General features: G+C 34.6%; 1 protein-coding gene across 2 annotated transcripts in view; it reads right to left on the reverse strand.

Annotated features, from left to right (window-relative positions):
* Positions 1–18,046, reverse strand: part of GNPDA2 (glucosamine-6-phosphate deaminase 2) — a 36,140-nt gene that overhangs the window by 10,769 nt on the left and 7,325 nt on the right. For both annotated transcript variants that reach the window (XM_036892526.2, XM_057502188.1), the window contains 3 exons: positions 17,709–17,891; positions 12,588–12,772; positions 11,058–11,232 (listed from right to left, as the gene is read on the reverse strand). In XM_036892526.2, coding sequence (XP_036748421.1) covers positions 11,058–11,232; positions 12,588–12,772; positions 17,709–17,891 — 543 coding nt within the window. The remainder of the gene's footprint in view (positions 1–11,057; positions 11,233–12,587; positions 12,773–17,708; positions 17,892–18,046) is intronic.

Raw genomic sequence — 18,046 nt, forward strand, 5'->3', positions numbered from 1 at the left:
TATAAAGAGCTCACACGCCTCAACAAACAAAAAACAAATAACCCAATTAAAAAATGGGCAAAGGAACTGAACAGACGGTTCTCAAAAAAAGAAATACAGATGGCCAACAGACACATGAAAAGATGCTCCACATCGCTAATTATCAGAGAAATGCAAATTAAAACTACAATGAGGTAACACCTCACACCAGTAAGGATGGCTGCCATCCAAAAGACAAACAACAACAAATGTTGGCGAGGCTGTGGAGAAAGGGGAACCCTCCTACACTGCTGGTGGGAATGTAAACTTGTTCAACCATTGTGGAAAGCAGTATGGAGGTACATCAAAATGCTCAAAACAGACTTACCATTTGACCCAGGAATTGCACTCCTAGGAATTTACCCTAAGAATGCAGCAATCAAGTATGAGAAAGACCAATGTACCCCTATGTTTATCACAGCATTATTTACAATAGCCAAGAATTGGAAGCAACCTAAATGTCCATCGATAGATGAATGGATAAAGAAGATGTGGTACATATACACAATGGAATACTACTCAGCCATAAGAAAATGGCAAATCCAACCATTTGCAGCAACATGGATGGAGCTGGAGGGTATTATGCTCAGTGAAACAAGCCAAGCAGAGAAAGAGAAATACCAAACGATTTCACTCATCTGTGGAATATAAGAACAAAGGAAAAACTGAAGGAACAAAACAGCAGCAGAATCACAGAACTCAAGAATGGACTAACAGGTAGCAAAGGGAAAGGGACTGGGGAGGATGGGTGGGTAGGGAGGGATAAGGGGAGGGGGAAAGGGGATATTAAGATTAGCATCCATAGGGTGGTGGGAGAAAGGGGAGGGCTGATCAACACAGAGAAGACAAGTAGTGATTCTACAACATTTTTCTACGCTGATGGACAGTGACTGTAAAGGAGTATATAGGGGGGACCTGGTATAGGGGAGAGCCTAGTAAACAAAGTATTCGTCATGTAATAATGATTCGTCGTGTAGATTAATGATTAAAAAAAAAAAAAAAAAGCAGTTCCTATGTGGTGACCTCTAATGAGTTCTACACAATGATATAAAGGGCATATAAAAGTGTAGGCAAAGGGTCTGTTTGTGTTTATACAGAGGATCAAAGCCTAATTTGGCTACCCCGAAAATGAACTAAGATACGATATGAAAAAGAACTTCCAACAACAGCACTCTCGGGAAGACTCATGACAGAAGATGATCAGCAAAAAAAAAAAAACTCCAACAAAGATCCACACACTGTCACAGGTGTAGATGCACTCATCCCACCAGTTCCTGGACTTGCCATGGGAATGATGAAGGAGATATCTAAGCTGGCCTGTGCATACAGTAAAACAAAAAATTGGACTGGATCTATACTGTTGGAACTCAACCAAGAATTAGGAGAAGTGCAAATTGTAGCACTCCAAAATCTTACAACCACAGACTATTTATTGTTAAAAGAACATATGGGATATGAACAGTCCCCAGGAATGGGTTGTTCTAGTTTATCTGAATTCTCTCAGACTGTTTAAGTTCAGTCGGACAATATCCACCATATCATAGAGAAGTTTTCACAAATGCCTAAGGTGCCTAACTGGTTTTCTTGGTTTCACTGGAGATGGCTGGTAATTACAGGTATGCTTTGGTTATGTAACTGTACTCCTATTATGTTAATGTGTGTGCAAAATTTAATTAGTAGTTTAAAACCTATCCATGCTGAAGTTACTCTACAAGAAGATATGCCAAAGAAATAATCAATCTTCCCAGGTTTTCTTCCGCCTGCTACTTCTATAGCTTTTCTTCTTCCTACCTAATCACAACCTTTAAATAGAACTCGTGCCACATGTCGAATTTACCGAGTATCATAATTCTTCCAAGTGGTAAACACACCTCAAGACAAATGCTGGGCATAGAAGCCACAGGGCATAAATATGCAAAGAAGTAAAAAGCTAACCTTTTCAAACAATAAGGCTTCTCTCTCACTTACCAACTTAACATTTCCCTGTATGGCCCCGGAAGATGACTGGTTAGCCAGAGACGGGTTAAGATTCCTCAAGGGAGGAACAACCTAAGACAGGCACAGTCGCAGGGGGCCATCTGGTGAGAAAATGGGGAGCAGCAGAGGTGAGGCTTAGAACCTCCCCCCCTCATGTTCTGAGAGAAATCTTCTGCATACATGGATGTTTATTGCCCTCGTCTAGCTCGGATTAACACATAGTCTACAGGCACACACCTGATCATCTACATTTGCTCTCTTACAACACTAAACTCTGTTTTCTACCTTTATCTCATATCTACCTACCACTTCAGCATTTTATTAAAAATAATAATAATAGAGAAATGTGGTATCCACATATAAATCAAGTTTAAAAATCAAATGAATATTCATATTTGAACTGTGTATAGTTCATAATGAATGAACAAAACAGAAAGCTTCTGTGATGACTGCCCTTGCACTGTTCACCATGTAACTTATTCACTATGTAAGAATTTGTACTCCATGTAAGAATTTGTTCATTATGCATCAGAAGATTGGAGACTGACGAAAATTAGGCTTGGGGTGGATTAATGATTGTGCATTGAGTATTGACCCCCCTATACAGAAATTTATTGTTGTTAACAACTATTTGATCAATAAATATGAGAGATGCCCTCACAAAATATAAAAAAAAAAAAAAGAAAGCAAAAAGGCTCACAAACACATGGAGGCTTAACAACACGCTCCTAAATAATCAATGGATCAATGAACAAATCAAAATGGAGATCCAGCAATATATGGAAACAAACGACAACAGCAAACACAAAGCCCCAACTACTGTGGGACACAGCAAAAGCAGTCTTAAGAGGAAAGTATATAGCAATCCAGGCATATTTAAAGAAGGAAGAACAATCCCAAATGAATGGTCTAATGTCACAATTATCGAAATTGGAAAAAGAAGAACAGATGAGGCCTAAGGTCAGCAGAAGGAGGGACATAATAAAGATCAGAGAAGAAATAAATAAAATTGAGAAGAATAAAACAATAGCAAAAATCAATGAAACCAAGAGCTGGTTCTTTGAGAAAATAAACAAAATAGATAAGCCTCTAGCCAGACTTATTAAGAGGAAAAGAGAGTCAACACAAATCAACAGAATCAGAAACGAGAAAGGAAAAACCACGAGAGTCCCCACAGAAATACAAAGAATTACTAGAGAGTACTATGAAAACCTATATGCTAACAAGCTGAGAAACCTAGAAGAAATGGACAACTTCCTAGAAAAATACAACCTTCCAAGACTGACCCAGAAAGAAACAGAAAATCTAAACAGACCAATTACCAGCAACGAAATTGAAGCGGTAATCAAAAAACTACCAATGAAAAAAATCCCTGGGCCAGATGGATTTACCTCGGAATTTTATCAGAGATACAAAGAAGACATAGTACCCATTCTCCTTAAAGTTTTCCACAAAATAGAAGAGGAGGGACTACTCCCAAACTCATTCTATGAAGCCAATATCACCCTAATACCAAAACTAGGCAAAGACCCCACCAAAAAAGAAATCTACAGACCAATATCCCTGATGAACGTAGATGCAAAAATACTGAACAAAATATTAGCAAACCGAATTCAAAAATACATCAAAAGGATCATACACCATGACCAAGTGGGATTCATCCCAAGGATGCAAGGATGGTACAACCTTCGAAAGTCCATCAACATCATCCACCACATCAACAAAAAGAAAGACAAAAACCACATGATCATCTCCATAAATGCTGAAAAAGCATTCGATAAAATTCAACATCCATTCATGATAAAAACTCTCAACAAAAAGAGGGCAAGTACCTCAACATAATAAAGGCCATATATGATAAACCCACAACCAACATTACACTGAACAGCGAGAATCTGAAAGCTTTTCCTCTGCAATTGGGAACAAGACAGGGATGCCCACTATCCCCACTGTTACTCACCATAGTACTGGAGGTCCTAGCCACAGCAATTAGACAAAACAAAGAAATACAAGGAATCCAGATTGGTAAAGAAGAAGTTAAAACTGTCACTATTTGCAGATGACATGATATTGTACATAAAAAAACCCTAAAGACTCCACTCTGAAACTACTAGAGCTAATACCGGAATTCAGCAAAGTTGCAGGATACAAAATTAACACCCAGAAATCTGTGGCTTTCCTATACAGTAACAATAAAGTAACAGAAAGAGAAATCAGGAAGACAATTCCATTCACAACAGCATCAAAAAGAATAAAATACCTAGGAATAAACCTAACCAAGGAAGTGAAAGACCTATACCCTGAAAACTATAAGACACTCTTAAGAGAAATTAAAGAGGACACTAACAAATGGAAACTCATTCCATGCTCTTGGCTAGGAAGAATTAATATCGTCAAAATGGCCATCCTGCCCAAAGCAATATACAGATTTGATGCAATCCCTATGAAACTAACAGCAACATTCTTCTATGAACTGGAACAAATAAGTCAAAAATTCGTATGGAAACACCAAAGAACCTGAATAGCCAAAGCAATCCTGAGAAAGAACAATAAAGTAGGGGGGATCTCACTCCCCAACTTCAAGCTCTATTATAAAGCCATAGTAATCAAGACAATTTGGTACTGGCACAAGAACAGAGCCACAGACCAATGGAACAGAATAGAGACTCCAAACATTAACCCAAACATATATGGTCAACTAATATTCGATAAAGGGGCCATGGACATACAATGGGGAAATGACAGTTTCTTCAACAGATGGTGCTGGCAAAACTGGACAGCTACATGTAGGAGAATGAAACTGGATCACTGTCTAACCCCATAAACAAAAGTAAATTTGAAATGGATCAAAGACTTGAATGTAAGTCATGAAACCATAAAACTCTTAGGAAAAAACATAGGCAAAAATCTCTTAGACATAAACATGAGTGACCTCTTCTTGAACATATATCTCCCCGGGCAAGGGAAACAAATGCACAAATGAACAAATGGGACTATATCAAGCTGAAAAGCTTCTGTACAGCAAAGGACACCATCAATAGAACAAAAAGGTATCCTACAGTATGGGAGAATATATTCAAAAATGACAGATCCGATAAAGGGTTGACATCCAAAATATATAAAGAGCTCACGCACCTAAACAAACAAAAAGCAAATAATCCAATTAAAAAATGGGCAGAGGAGCTGAAATGACAGTTCTCTAAAGAAGAAATTCAGATGGCCAACAGACACATGAAAAAATGCTCCACATCGTTTGTCATCAGAGAAATGCAAATTAAAACCACAATGTGATATCATCTCACACCAGTAAGGATGGCTACCATCCAAAAGACAAACAACAACAAATGTAGGCAAGGTTGTGGAGAAAGGGGAACCCTCCTACATTGCTGGTGAGAATGTAAATTAGTTCAACCATTGTGGAAAGCAGTATGGAGGTTCCTCAAAATGCTCAAAATAAAAATACCATTTGACCCAGGAATTCCACTTCTAGGAATTTACCCTAAAAATGCAGCACTTCAGTTTGAAAAAGACAGATGCACCCCTATGTTTACTGCTGCACTATTTACAATAGCCAAGATATGGAAGCAACATAAATGTCCATCAGTAGATGATTGGATAAAGAAGATGTGGTACATATACACAATGGAATATTACGCAGCCCTAAGAAAAAAACAAATCCTACCATTTGCAACAACATGGATGAAGCTAGAGGTTATAATGCTCAGTGAAATAAGCCAGGCAGAGAAAGACAAGTACCAAATGATCTCACTCATATGTGGAGTATAAGAACAAAAGAAAACCGAGGGAACAATACAGCAGCAGAAGCACAGAACCCAAGAATGGACTAATAGTTACCAAAGGGAAAGGGAAGGGACTGGGGAGGATTGGTGGAAAGGGAGGAATAAGGGCAGGAAGAAAAGGGGCATTACGATTAGCATGTATATTGTTGGGGGGGGGCACGGGGAGGGCTGTGTAACACAGAGAAGACAAGTAGTGAGTCTACAGCATCTTACTATGTTGATGGACAGTGACTGCGAATGGGGATGTGGGGGGGACTTGGTGAAGGGGGGAGCCTAGTAAACATAATGTCCTTCATGTAATTGTAGATTAATGATACCAAAATAAAAAAAAATACCAAACTAAGTATAAAGGCACTTGATTGGTTCTACCTCCACCACAGGTGTATAGTAGCTACTTAGCTATAATTTATAGAGTAATCTTAGCTCAAAATTTCAAAACAAAGTAATATACTCAACATACTCCTTCAGTTTTATAATGATTTGTTTACATGTCTTAGATAATGTAATGTCTAATACTTGACAATTTCTATAGTGATGGTTCCTACAAAGTTATACAACACTCCCTCCACGTTTACCAGTGTTTTAAAGACAAAATGCCTGTGAAAAAAATCCGTGAGTATGTGGACGAACTAACAACTCATTAACTGTTTTATGCAAAGCTATCCACAAGGTTGGATTTGAAATAAGCTGACTTGTTGACATTTGTTCTTTGCCCAAAAAACGTTATTATGTAAGAATATTTTCCTCAGGACTAATAAATCCCCCTGCCCCATATCATTTTGGTACCATAAAGGCTGTTGCAAATTAATTTCACACCCTTATAAGGAAGAAAGTAGGCAAATCCAAGAGTTCTAAGGGAAGCCAGGGCAGAATTAATCCAAGGGATTCTGTCATTGAACATTCTTTGTATTAGGCTAGTTTTAAACTACACTAGCCCTTCTGCTCTTGGCCTACGTTCTAATGTTGGGATTTTCAAAGTTAAAAAAAAAATCCAAGGTACCATCATTACTAAAAAAAGTTAAATTCCCCATATTTAAACATAATGGCATTAAATTTAGGATGCAGGAAAAAGGGAAGCAAGCAATACTGAATCTTTTCGGACTCCTAGATTGATACCATTAGAAGTTTTCTTACCTGGTAGAAATCAAGTATAGCAACAATTCTTAACTAGGGGAGTCCAGCACATGAGAGAGCTAGAGAAGGTTCAAGGAGCCTTCAAATCTCCCAAATTAACATACAAACATGTATGCACACAACTACAAGTATGTGTGCTTTTTCTGAGGACAGTCTCTTCACCAGATTCTCAAAATGATACAGGACCCAAAGAAACTTAAGAGGTACTGACATATGAGCCCTGGTTTTGCCTTTTTTGCTCTTAATCTTTACATTTCCCTTTTGTTTGTAAAGTATAATCTAACTCCATTTTATCAGTCTACTTTGTCCTCTATTCTATTAACAGAAACTCTTTCTGGTACTGTGTTAACTCATCCTCACATTTGTGCTGTTACATCAATCACTGCAAATCTAAATGCAATCCATCTCCTGGGGCTTTCAATCTCATCAGCTGTTTTCTTCAACTACTATTTAACTATAAATGTCTCCTTTACCCTTTGGACTTCATAGTCTGACTTCCATTAACTTAGTGCTTAAACTGAAATGGTATCAATCTCATGGTTTTTCATACACCTACCTGCTCAACCACCCACAATTTATCAAGTGCCTCCAATGTATGAGGCACACTTCTAGATGCTGAAGTAATACAGTGAACAAAACTGAAGTCCCTACCATCACAGATTTTATTTTTAATGCAATATACTGTATTTTAATTTCTCAAATCACTGTTAGCAACTTTATGAAGAATGTCACCACTTTTAGGCAGGAGAACTTCTCATACTTTTGACTAACAGCATGTGAGACCATGTATTGAAGTCACTCTTAAGTCTTTTTTCTTGGTTGATGACAAAACTAGCAAATGTAATTTACATTTACCAAAAAGATACATTAAAGGGTAATTTTTTTAGAGCACAAAAGAAAAACTGCTAATGAAAAAGATTTACCAGATATCTCCAAAGAGAACCAGCCCTACTGAAAATAGGATTTAACTGGAAAGTTTAATCCATTTTTCAACCACGAGTATGTAAAGAGAAGTAAAATGGAGACTGGAGAGACCCAGGAGGAGAGGACAATAAAGACTGGTAGTTTCAGCCATGTGGTTTAGAAGATGCATGTTTCCTAGAGGACCAGCTTTCAGACAATCATTCTACTTGATACAATTCATCTGTCATTTGCTTACAACTTTGTTCATGGATAAATACATTAGAGTTTTAAAACACACAACTTAGAAACATTCAAAATTCAACTCTTTCTATAATTTTTTAACAATATGTTAACTATAACTATAAGGTAAGGCTACTTCCAAACTAGAAATTTTGAAAATTTTGCTTTTTGGATAACAATTCAAGAATTTACTATGACTTAATGTAAAAACTGACAACTTTCTGCACAAAAATTGGATATAAAAATAATTGGTACTTAAAAGCAGAAATGAGTGAGTTATTCTAGTAAGTGCTGAATATTAAATATGAAAGTTAAAATGTACAGACTTACCGACATGTTGCCAGAAGAAAAGTTAAATGTCTGTCATAAATGCCATTGGTTCTAAATATGAGCTTTACGTTTTTGGCTCAATGTGAACTAATTAAACCTCTGTCAAGCTCTTGGGGTAGAGTGTAAAAAGGATCAAACAAAAAATGCTCACCATGGTGATGTCTTGAAAGTAATACCTCAATGACATAAAACAAGCTTTATTTTAAAAAGCAAAAACAAAAGAATAAAACATATTAAAGTATGTTTTCCTGTGATTTACTTCTATCTTTCATGAGGCGTATACTCAAATAAACTTCCTGTTACTAGTAATTTTTAAATTGTTTTAAATGTAGTTAACCTAGATTTTCATCAGGAGCTAAATGATTCGAACATATTAATATTCCAGTTGGTACTTTTTAGTGAAGGCAGAAGAAAGGGTAATGATGTGAATAGAATTTGAAGAAATACAGATGATGACTATAGGATTCACATCCTCCAGTACATCTTGAAGTACTATAACAACTCAATGAGGACATGGAAAATAGTAAAACTACATTTATGATATGTATAAATTCATTTATTATTCAATTATTCTACCCTAAATCAAAATATCTTACTGTAAAATGCAGTCTGTATATAACTCAGAACAATACTTTAATTCCATTTTTCTTCATATTGAAGGAGGCATGCGGACTGAAGCTGACATCCTGAACCTCTTCAGAAATGTACACAGATCCAAAATGGAAAATACACTGTCCTCAATAAGGCAATGCAGCAATTCTCTCATCAATAGTCTATACTTCACAGTGTTTCAGAAGAGCTCAGAATCTGGATAGCTGAACTAAAATAACTAAATACATATAATTATCTACATCCCTTGTTATAAATTATCTTTAACACATGTCTAAGCCTTTTTGGAAGCAATTATGATGGTATAAAAGAATATGATTTAGATGATATCATAGCAAGGAGTTTACTCCTCTTCCGTGTGGCAATGTAACAGAGTGCAGAAACGCCCAGATTCCAGATAAGCATGGTTTCACTTACCGAGCTCTGCCTGCGTATGAGCTGTGACTGGTTAAGTGACTTAACATTTCTATTAAGGCTGTTAACTCATCTGCAGATGGGATTATAAGAATGCACACTTCACAGAACTGTCAGAATTAAGTAAACCCATAAGTATAGTATGTTTAGAAGAGCACCTGGTCCTACAGATTTGGCTAATACTAGTAATTTAACTGATAAACGTGTACACAAGACTGGAAATACTCTTAAGTATTAACAATAATGATATGTGTAAGTAACTGATAGATCCATTTGACTATTACAAAGATATTTTAAATGATTTAGAAGAATAGTAAAACATAAAAATACAACATTTGTATAAGTGCAAATACAAATGTATACACATGGTCAAAATTTTGTTTTAATTAGACTTTTTCACTGTCAAATTTCATTCAGTGTGTCACCTTCAAGAATTCTGCCATATTCACACATATGAACTATGAGTTATTGGTTTCTTTTAAACTGACTTATAATTCCCAAATGTATATATTTTATGAATATGAGATACTAAAGACTGTAAGACATACCATTATGTACCACTAAGAAAAAATGCTACCAGAGAAGCTACGGTATGACACCAGTTTTAAACACACCCCAATTTCAGACAAGATAAATGTGAAAAAAGATGTCTTAGAGGCAATAAAATATGATAACTTTAACCTTGACAATATTCATGAATTACAGGTTTGACTGGTAACCAGTATATTTTTTTAATACATGTGAAATAAACACCTAGTTACTAGAGGAAAAAGACTGCAAATATATATTCATGTATTAACAGTACTATACATACTACACACTTTGTGAATTACCTTGTGTATGACCAATTACATGTTTTCTTATCAGCATCAATACAGGTTTCTTACAAAAAGCACCTATTTCATATAGCTTATTTATACATGTGTGTATGTGGAGTTGACTCTTAAGCAGGGGAAGGGTTCTAAAGTGAAATGTTAAATGTTAAACATACTAAAAATGTTACTTGAAAATCTCTTAAATTACCCATTATATCAAGCATATGTAGTTTTACATATACAACCTGGTACAGTGAGGATTAAGAATTACTGAACTAGTCTTCAGGAAGAAGCAAAAGGAAATACATATGCAGAAATCTGGATAATCAAACTCTTGCTTACCTGCTGAGTTTATTCATTATTTTTAAATTTAGCCATTATAACTTTAATATGTGGTAACTGAAATTGTGAAAATTAAATGTGATAATGAGTGACCCATCTTACTTGTTGATTAGGCTCTAAACATAACTTGGGGAGGTGGGGGGACAGGTAAACAATAAAAAGAAAATGAAAAAAGACATTTCTTTTTTTGGTTATTTAATCTTATATACACAATATGAAAGTAAAATATTAAATTTTGGATTTCAAGAAAAATCTTGTTTACTGAAAATATAAACTGAAGAGATTATTTTCATGGAAAAAAGTAGGAAACTACTAAGAAAGCTATTATCTGAGGTGAGACGTTTCAATTCCTTGAAAGAACTGGCTTCTGTGTCTAAACAATGCCAGTTTTCAAAAGGCCACAGTGCAGGATGTAACTCCACAGTCATATTAAGTTTTAATTGTCACAGAGTACTTTTGAAATTTCAATGCTCACCTTTAAAGTATTTCACAGTTTTAACTCTTAATTCTAAAGTAGCATCTTCATCACACACAAAAATAGTTCGGGGATGCTGCTGGAAAGCTGAAACAGTCCACATATGATTTACTCCTTCTTCTATTGCTTTGTAGAGAGCAAATGCCTTGTGTGCACCTGTTATGAGGATCATTACCTGAAATATGAACATTATTTTAAATTAATTCTTAAAACATGTTCCAAATGACTAAGAAGCTCTATTTATAATCTGTTTTTGCAAAACAGAACTTTTGTTTTTCTTCATTCTCTCAGGTCTCTTGTGCATCAGTATTTAATGTGTTTATGATTATAGGCATAATGGTATATTAAGTAATACTCCATAACAAGATATTTTACTTTGTTAAACCAGAACAAGAGACATACTTTGTGCCTGCCTGTTACCTTAAAGGATAGAAATAAGTACCTTGTATTGTGAAAAAAATATGGAGATGTTAATTTTTTATCTTACCCTCAGAAGAATACTGGTGCTGAAGTCTTTTTTTCTGCTAAGAAAATTTGTTGGAACAACTGACCAAAAGATAAGGAATCAGTATTTGAATAATTCCCTGTTTTCATTCTAAGAGTTAGCATAAGAGTTATAATATAACTTAAATCATGTTAAATATAAGAATCTATATGCACAACTTTTAGTTTTACATTTTATAATTAAGATTGCCAAAAAATCCTTTTTTCAACTATTTACTATAAAATTCCAATCCTTGAAAAGTCTTTCTTTATATACTGATTATTTTTAGATGAAAACCTCCATTTTGAATGACAGTTCTATTTGTATGTTCAAGCATAGATAGATATATTTACATCAAGATCAGTTACTTATTCATCATACCTTGTCTGTACACTTTCCTTGGAACCTGTCCCATCCTGTTGCCAAAAAGGAATGGAGTTTCAGATTTCTATATAGTTTAACCACTTAGAATCATAAGTGGACTATAATTTGTTCTGTTACTCTCAGGGAAGGAAATGATAGCCCAATGACAAGTTTAAAAATTAGGCAGAGAGTGCTGTTCAGATCTCTTGCTTTCTTAAATATACCAAATTTAGAACAGATCCAGACCTAGTTTCTTTTTCTGCTGGTAATCAACTGGGCTGTCTTCTTACAGTTAAGAAGTAGTTTATACTAAAGTATTCTCAGGCTCCAAAAATAGTTAAATGTTAACTAACATTGCATTTTTATCTCGAGTCCTTTCACAAAACTATTTAACATAAAAGAGACCCATGAACAGTAAGATTTTAGGACCTCAAGCTGTAAAACAGGAATAGACAAGTGAAGCAATAGCCCAGAAAGGGTGGTGCCCAATTCTTAGTATATAGCTCCAAAAGACTTCATTTAGTTGAATTCTAAACACAGCAGAGAGACTGACAGATGTTAGTGAAATCTAGATAACAATTTATATTGCAAATAGGATATAACCAAAATATCACTTATTCAGTGCCATAATTCCTCCAAAATCTACAGACATCCAAGGGAAAACATCACATAATATTTCTTACTTCTCTTGCATCCATCACTGTCCCCACACCAACTGTTAAAGCCATAGTTGGCACTTTCGATAAATCTCCATCAAAATATTTGGCATTTGCCAAAATGGTGTCCATTGCTAGAGTCTTTAATCTTGTCCTTGATACTAAACTGGATCCTGGCTCGTTGAAAGCGATATGACCATCTGGACCAATGCCTTTCAAAAGAAATACACATAGACACACATATACACAAAAAGTAAAGTTTCTCAAAATAAGGTTGCTCACATAAAGTAAGGCTTCTCAAAGCTCAATGCATTTTAAGAGCAAAAAAACAGTCATAAACATACCTAGTTTTACTGGATAGCTGCATTTCTAATGCTGCATTAAAATATCTGTTCCTGTATTTAATTCAACCAAGTACTTCAGTGTTTTCCCTATGCTTAGCACTGAGCTAGTACAATTTTAATAGTAGTAAAATTAATTATCACCTTATACTAGTATAACACTATACGGTTTATAAGCAAGAATTGCATGAAACAATACTTAGGCTTTCTAGGAGCTATACAAAGCTACTTTCAATTACTCCACTTCATTAACAAAACATACAAAAGGGAAATGATGCATGTGAACTACTACATTGATTTCATGACCTGATAATGAGTAATAACCAGTTTGAAAACACTGCTTTAAGGAAACCTACTGCCAGTTCTAATAGTCTAGATTGCCTCTAAAATATTGATAACAATATGACATTCCTTATTTGAAGGAAATTGGAGGCAAATCTTATTAAAAATCAAGAATCTTTCCATGGTATAAATAAATCAAGTTTTATATACATGTACCATATTACCTAGTCGGATTTCTGCCACCTGAATCAAAAAACAAACTGACAAGTTTTCTTGAGTCAAAATATTTTTGCATTTATATTCTGCATGTTTACTATAATGATAGATACATGCATTTTATAACTTCTTAACATACAATTACAAGGAATTTTCCCTAGGCTACAACAAAGTAAAATATGACAAAAAATACCCTGGTTTTGAAGAAAGAAAGAAGTAATGAAAAACTTCAGAAGCAGATATAAACCAGCAAACAACAACCTAGGAATTTTTAATGTGGGACATAAAACCAGACCTATATATGGTCAGTATATATGATTTCTACTAGTAAATTTGTATCTGCTTGTAAATACAAGTTTTAAATTATAAACAGATTGAATTTTAAAATTTAAATTTAAATTATAAAATGTAAAATATAAATTTAATCTCTAGATTTGAGAACTATTTCTCCTAGGTATACATTTGCACAAATGTTTATATGCATATTTCTCTATGTGAGTATAAAGAAGAATGGAATGAGGCAAATAAAAGTTCCAGAAAAAATTGGAAGTCCTCAAAGATCAACACTAGTGATCTCACTGGGGATTTGAGTCATACAAAGTCATACAGCAAAGCAAAAATTACCAGCAATGGTTCATCATGGAGAAGGTCAATACAGTCTCTTAATGACCATGAGTAACTATCAAAAGTTGAACTTCCTGATAGAAAATTATATTGAAAAAGTGTTTAGAATGTTTTAAAAACCTTTATAAAATTTTATTAAAAACAATGAAATCTAAAAACCACAGCTAACCATTTATATAGTCTTTACGTCTACACTAAGATATTGGCACCTTTATGAAACATTTCTAAAACCTCTGAGTCTTGATTACATGTGTTTCCTGTATTCTTACTGTGGGGTAGTATGTAAATTACATGAAGTGAAGACTTTATCTTCTTCATTACTGTATCCTTACCACTTAGAACAACACATCACCCATAGAAGGCCCTCAATAAATAATGGATGAATAGATGAATGGACAGTGGCTCTTCTTTGGTACGCTCAGTATGGTTTCTCCCTCCTTCATCTACCCTACCTTGCTCCTCTCACAACAGGTCCAGAACAATCAGTACTCTTAATTCTCTTAGGCAGAAATGACTGTGGTCTAGGGACAATTACTTGTCCCGAGCTGAGACTTGTGAAGGCAAGCAGAAAAAAAAGAACGCATTTAGATCTGAGGAATTTGATAACAGCTCTGCAAGAGAGGGTAGATGTTCTGCACTGGAGATCTGAGGCTCCCTGGTTTGTGTTCTTCCAAAGATGTGGTTGCTTCAACTCTCTATCAATTCTGTGTGTTACCCAAGAATCATTCCCATTAATTTACTTTGGTCCTATTAGTAGATTACTGTTACTTGCAAACCAAATAATCTAATCATGTCACCAAAGAAGAGAGGGTTAAAATTCTCCCCACCATCTTATTTTTACTTTTAAAAACAAAGTATTGTAAGATAATTCTGAAATCAGTAATGCCTTTAGAATCTCATCTAAAATTCCATGTTTTTGTGTATTTTATTGCTGGGAGTGTGTCAGGGAGTCAACACATTTGTCAGCAGAGGAAGAAGGAGAACTCTGTGGAGCGTATACATTCCCTTCTTCCTTGTTTCCGCTAAGGGAAGGGAACTCCCCTTCCATTTCCCAGGAGCGAACAATGGTGGATTAATAGTCTTGAGCTCTTCTTGTCCTATTGTTTCCAATTCAGCTGGAAGAAGTAGGAAACCCCATTTCTGGCCTCAAATCCAATCTGAAATCTCTAATCCAACTTTACCTTTAATAAAGCTGACACTTTGATCCCATTTCGCTCAGTTCTTAGTGTTTTTATTAACTAACAAACCCTGGAACAAAAGAAGGGTTAGTGGTAATAAGGCCCAGACACCAAGGCTCATCTTGAAAGTCAAATTATAACAAACCTAGATCAACAAAGGCAAAGAATCAAGAGATTCTAAGTATACTTCTAATGATAGGGTATCCCAAATAGGAAAACGTTCTAAGAAAATGCAATAACTAAGCAAGCCTTTCTCTTCCTGTTTACAAGTAATTATGTCCTTTGGATAGTAAATAAAAAATGTTATACTCAGGATCATCACATGACTACAGTGAAGATGTTAATGGAAGAGGAAAGGAAATCCTCTTAACTATTATTGCAGGGGGAGAAAAACTACAGGAAGCTTAAGACAAAAACTGGTTAAAAAACAAAGTTCTTTTTAGTAGTAAGTTAGTGATAAATGTAATTATAAATTTATGCTCCATGTGTTTCAGAGGGAGAACTAAGGGGGCTTCTAGTATGGAAATACACCAAACAAAGACCCTTAGCTAAAAAGAAGTGAGAAATGACTTAAAGCTATGGGGAAAGAAAAAAGTTCTGCTGAAGTCTTTGATAAGGAAGATTCAGCCTTAAACATTACATTAAGCTACAAATGCTTTCTGAAAAGCAGGCAAAGGACAAAATGGAGTTGAAGAGTTCTTATTGGTCTTTCCCTCCCAGGTAAATTCTATTTCCTGGCAATGAGTCCACAAGGGATTTCTCACATAGACCCAAATATAAGGCCAATAAGTTAACAAGAAAAAAGTTCTTAATGAAGAAGAAAAGATACTTTTCATGGAGCCATTTTTAACAATGATCCTTTTAATAATTACCAGGCTTTTTTGTTTAATGGTTATTGAGTGAAAATATTTCTTGATAGACAGCTTTGGTATATTACAGCAATTCTACTTCATTTTGTCATAGACTTAAGAAAATCTAAAGAATGTGTGTGTGGTAGTATGCACTGCCTTAGCCCTTGATGGTGGCATGTGTACATGGTAATTCTCTCAGAGTTGAGATAAAACTGGAACACAAATATTTTCCAGGAGTACTGAAGGAATATTAGTGTATTTTACTTAAAACATAGATAACTTTTTATTTTGAAAAGCAAAATAGTCTAGCTTAGATTCTTATACAGATAAAAACCATCCCATCTACAGAAGGATGTAAAAAGTATTGGTTCTGGTAGGCAGAGGGAAAAATTTCCTCAGAGAGAAAAAGTCAATCTTGCTGGATACCCTTAGAGGTAATTCAGTCCAAAAGCAGGAAATTCAATGAACTAAGGAACAAATATTTGAGCATTACAGTTTGGAGAGAAAGAGAAGATGAAGTAACATTTACCAAGTACATACCAACCACTGTGTACGGCATTTTATGCACGTTGTAACATGGTTAACCCTCACAAATTCTGGAATGGTTAACATTAATCCTGTTTTCCAAATGACTTAACTGCACAAAGCTTCAATAAGCTCTCCAAGGTCATAGAGATAGATAGACAGTAGCCAAAATAGGGTGCAAACTTATGTCTGATTATAAAACCCAATTTCCTCAAGGGCAACCACCTCAACTATAAATTAACCTCAATACAACTGCATTGAAGATTTAATTCAAGTAATTTTGAGCAGTGTTCTAATAAATTATTATATTCAGAGAACTTAATGTTAACTTAGAGTTTTACTAAGTTTAGTTGAATATTAAATTCTGGCAAAAAAAATTTTTGGTTTCAGTTTAGTTGATGTTCCACTATTCTCACAGTACTTAATTAGCTGTCCCAGTTGCTTCATACTGATGGCAGAAAACCATGTCGTCATTACAAATGAGAAAACTCTTCCTCTTGTTTTCAATGGTAGATTATATACACACACAAATATACAGAAATGTGTATATATGCACATGTATATATATAAATTTCAAATAGAATTTGTCAAACATTTACTCAACTCACTTTGGAGTTTATGAAGACAATTACACAGCTTAATTCAAATTAAATAAAAGCTGATGATAAAGTCTCACATCATAAATGATTTCTTAGTGAGATGAAACAATTTAAGTATTAGTAAAGAAATTCTAAAATCCACCTGTTCCCACATGCAAACTTTCAGAGATTTAACACTATAATTTGGTAAGAATGGTGGATTGGGATTCTAAAGAAATAGCAAAAAGATAAGAGTATCATTTAGGAAAAGAAACACATCGGTCATTTTGTAAGATGTGGTACACTGTCAATTCTGAGAAGAAACTAAGATTTTAGCAGGTTTTTATGACCTATTTCTCAAGACATAACAACTCCAATTTTCAATATAAGATTATTTTTTGATGAAAGTAAAGTAAAACAGAAATCAGCAGAGACTAAATGGGTATTATAGACAGTTACGGGTGTTCTTTACACGGCACAATCATTAAGATTTTTTAAAATTTAAGCACCTAATTCAAATACTAATAAATGATTGACAAAACGTTTTACATACCTCCAACAAAAAGATCAATTCCTCCAGCTTCTTTTATTTTCTTTTCAAATGCATCACATTCTGCTTGTAAATCTGCAGCATTCCCATCAAGGATATGAGCATTTTTAGGATCTATATCAATATGCTTAAAAAAGTTATTCCACATATAAGAATGGTAGCTTTCAGGATGATTTCTGGGAAGACCTAAGTATAAAATTAATAAATAAAAATGTTAACTATTTCCAGAAATAAGGCTGAAGTTTACTTTTCTGATTAAGTTGTAAATTCTATTTAAAATATATAATCTTTCTATACCATATTCAATTTAAAAGCAATTTTTGGTGACATATAAGCTTACT

The sequence above is a fragment of the Manis pentadactyla genome, chromosome 5 (assembly GCF_030020395.1).
Source record: "Manis pentadactyla isolate mManPen7 chromosome 5, mManPen7.hap1, whole genome shotgun sequence".
Classification (NCBI taxonomy): domain Eukaryota; kingdom Metazoa; phylum Chordata; class Mammalia; order Pholidota; family Manidae; genus Manis; species Manis pentadactyla.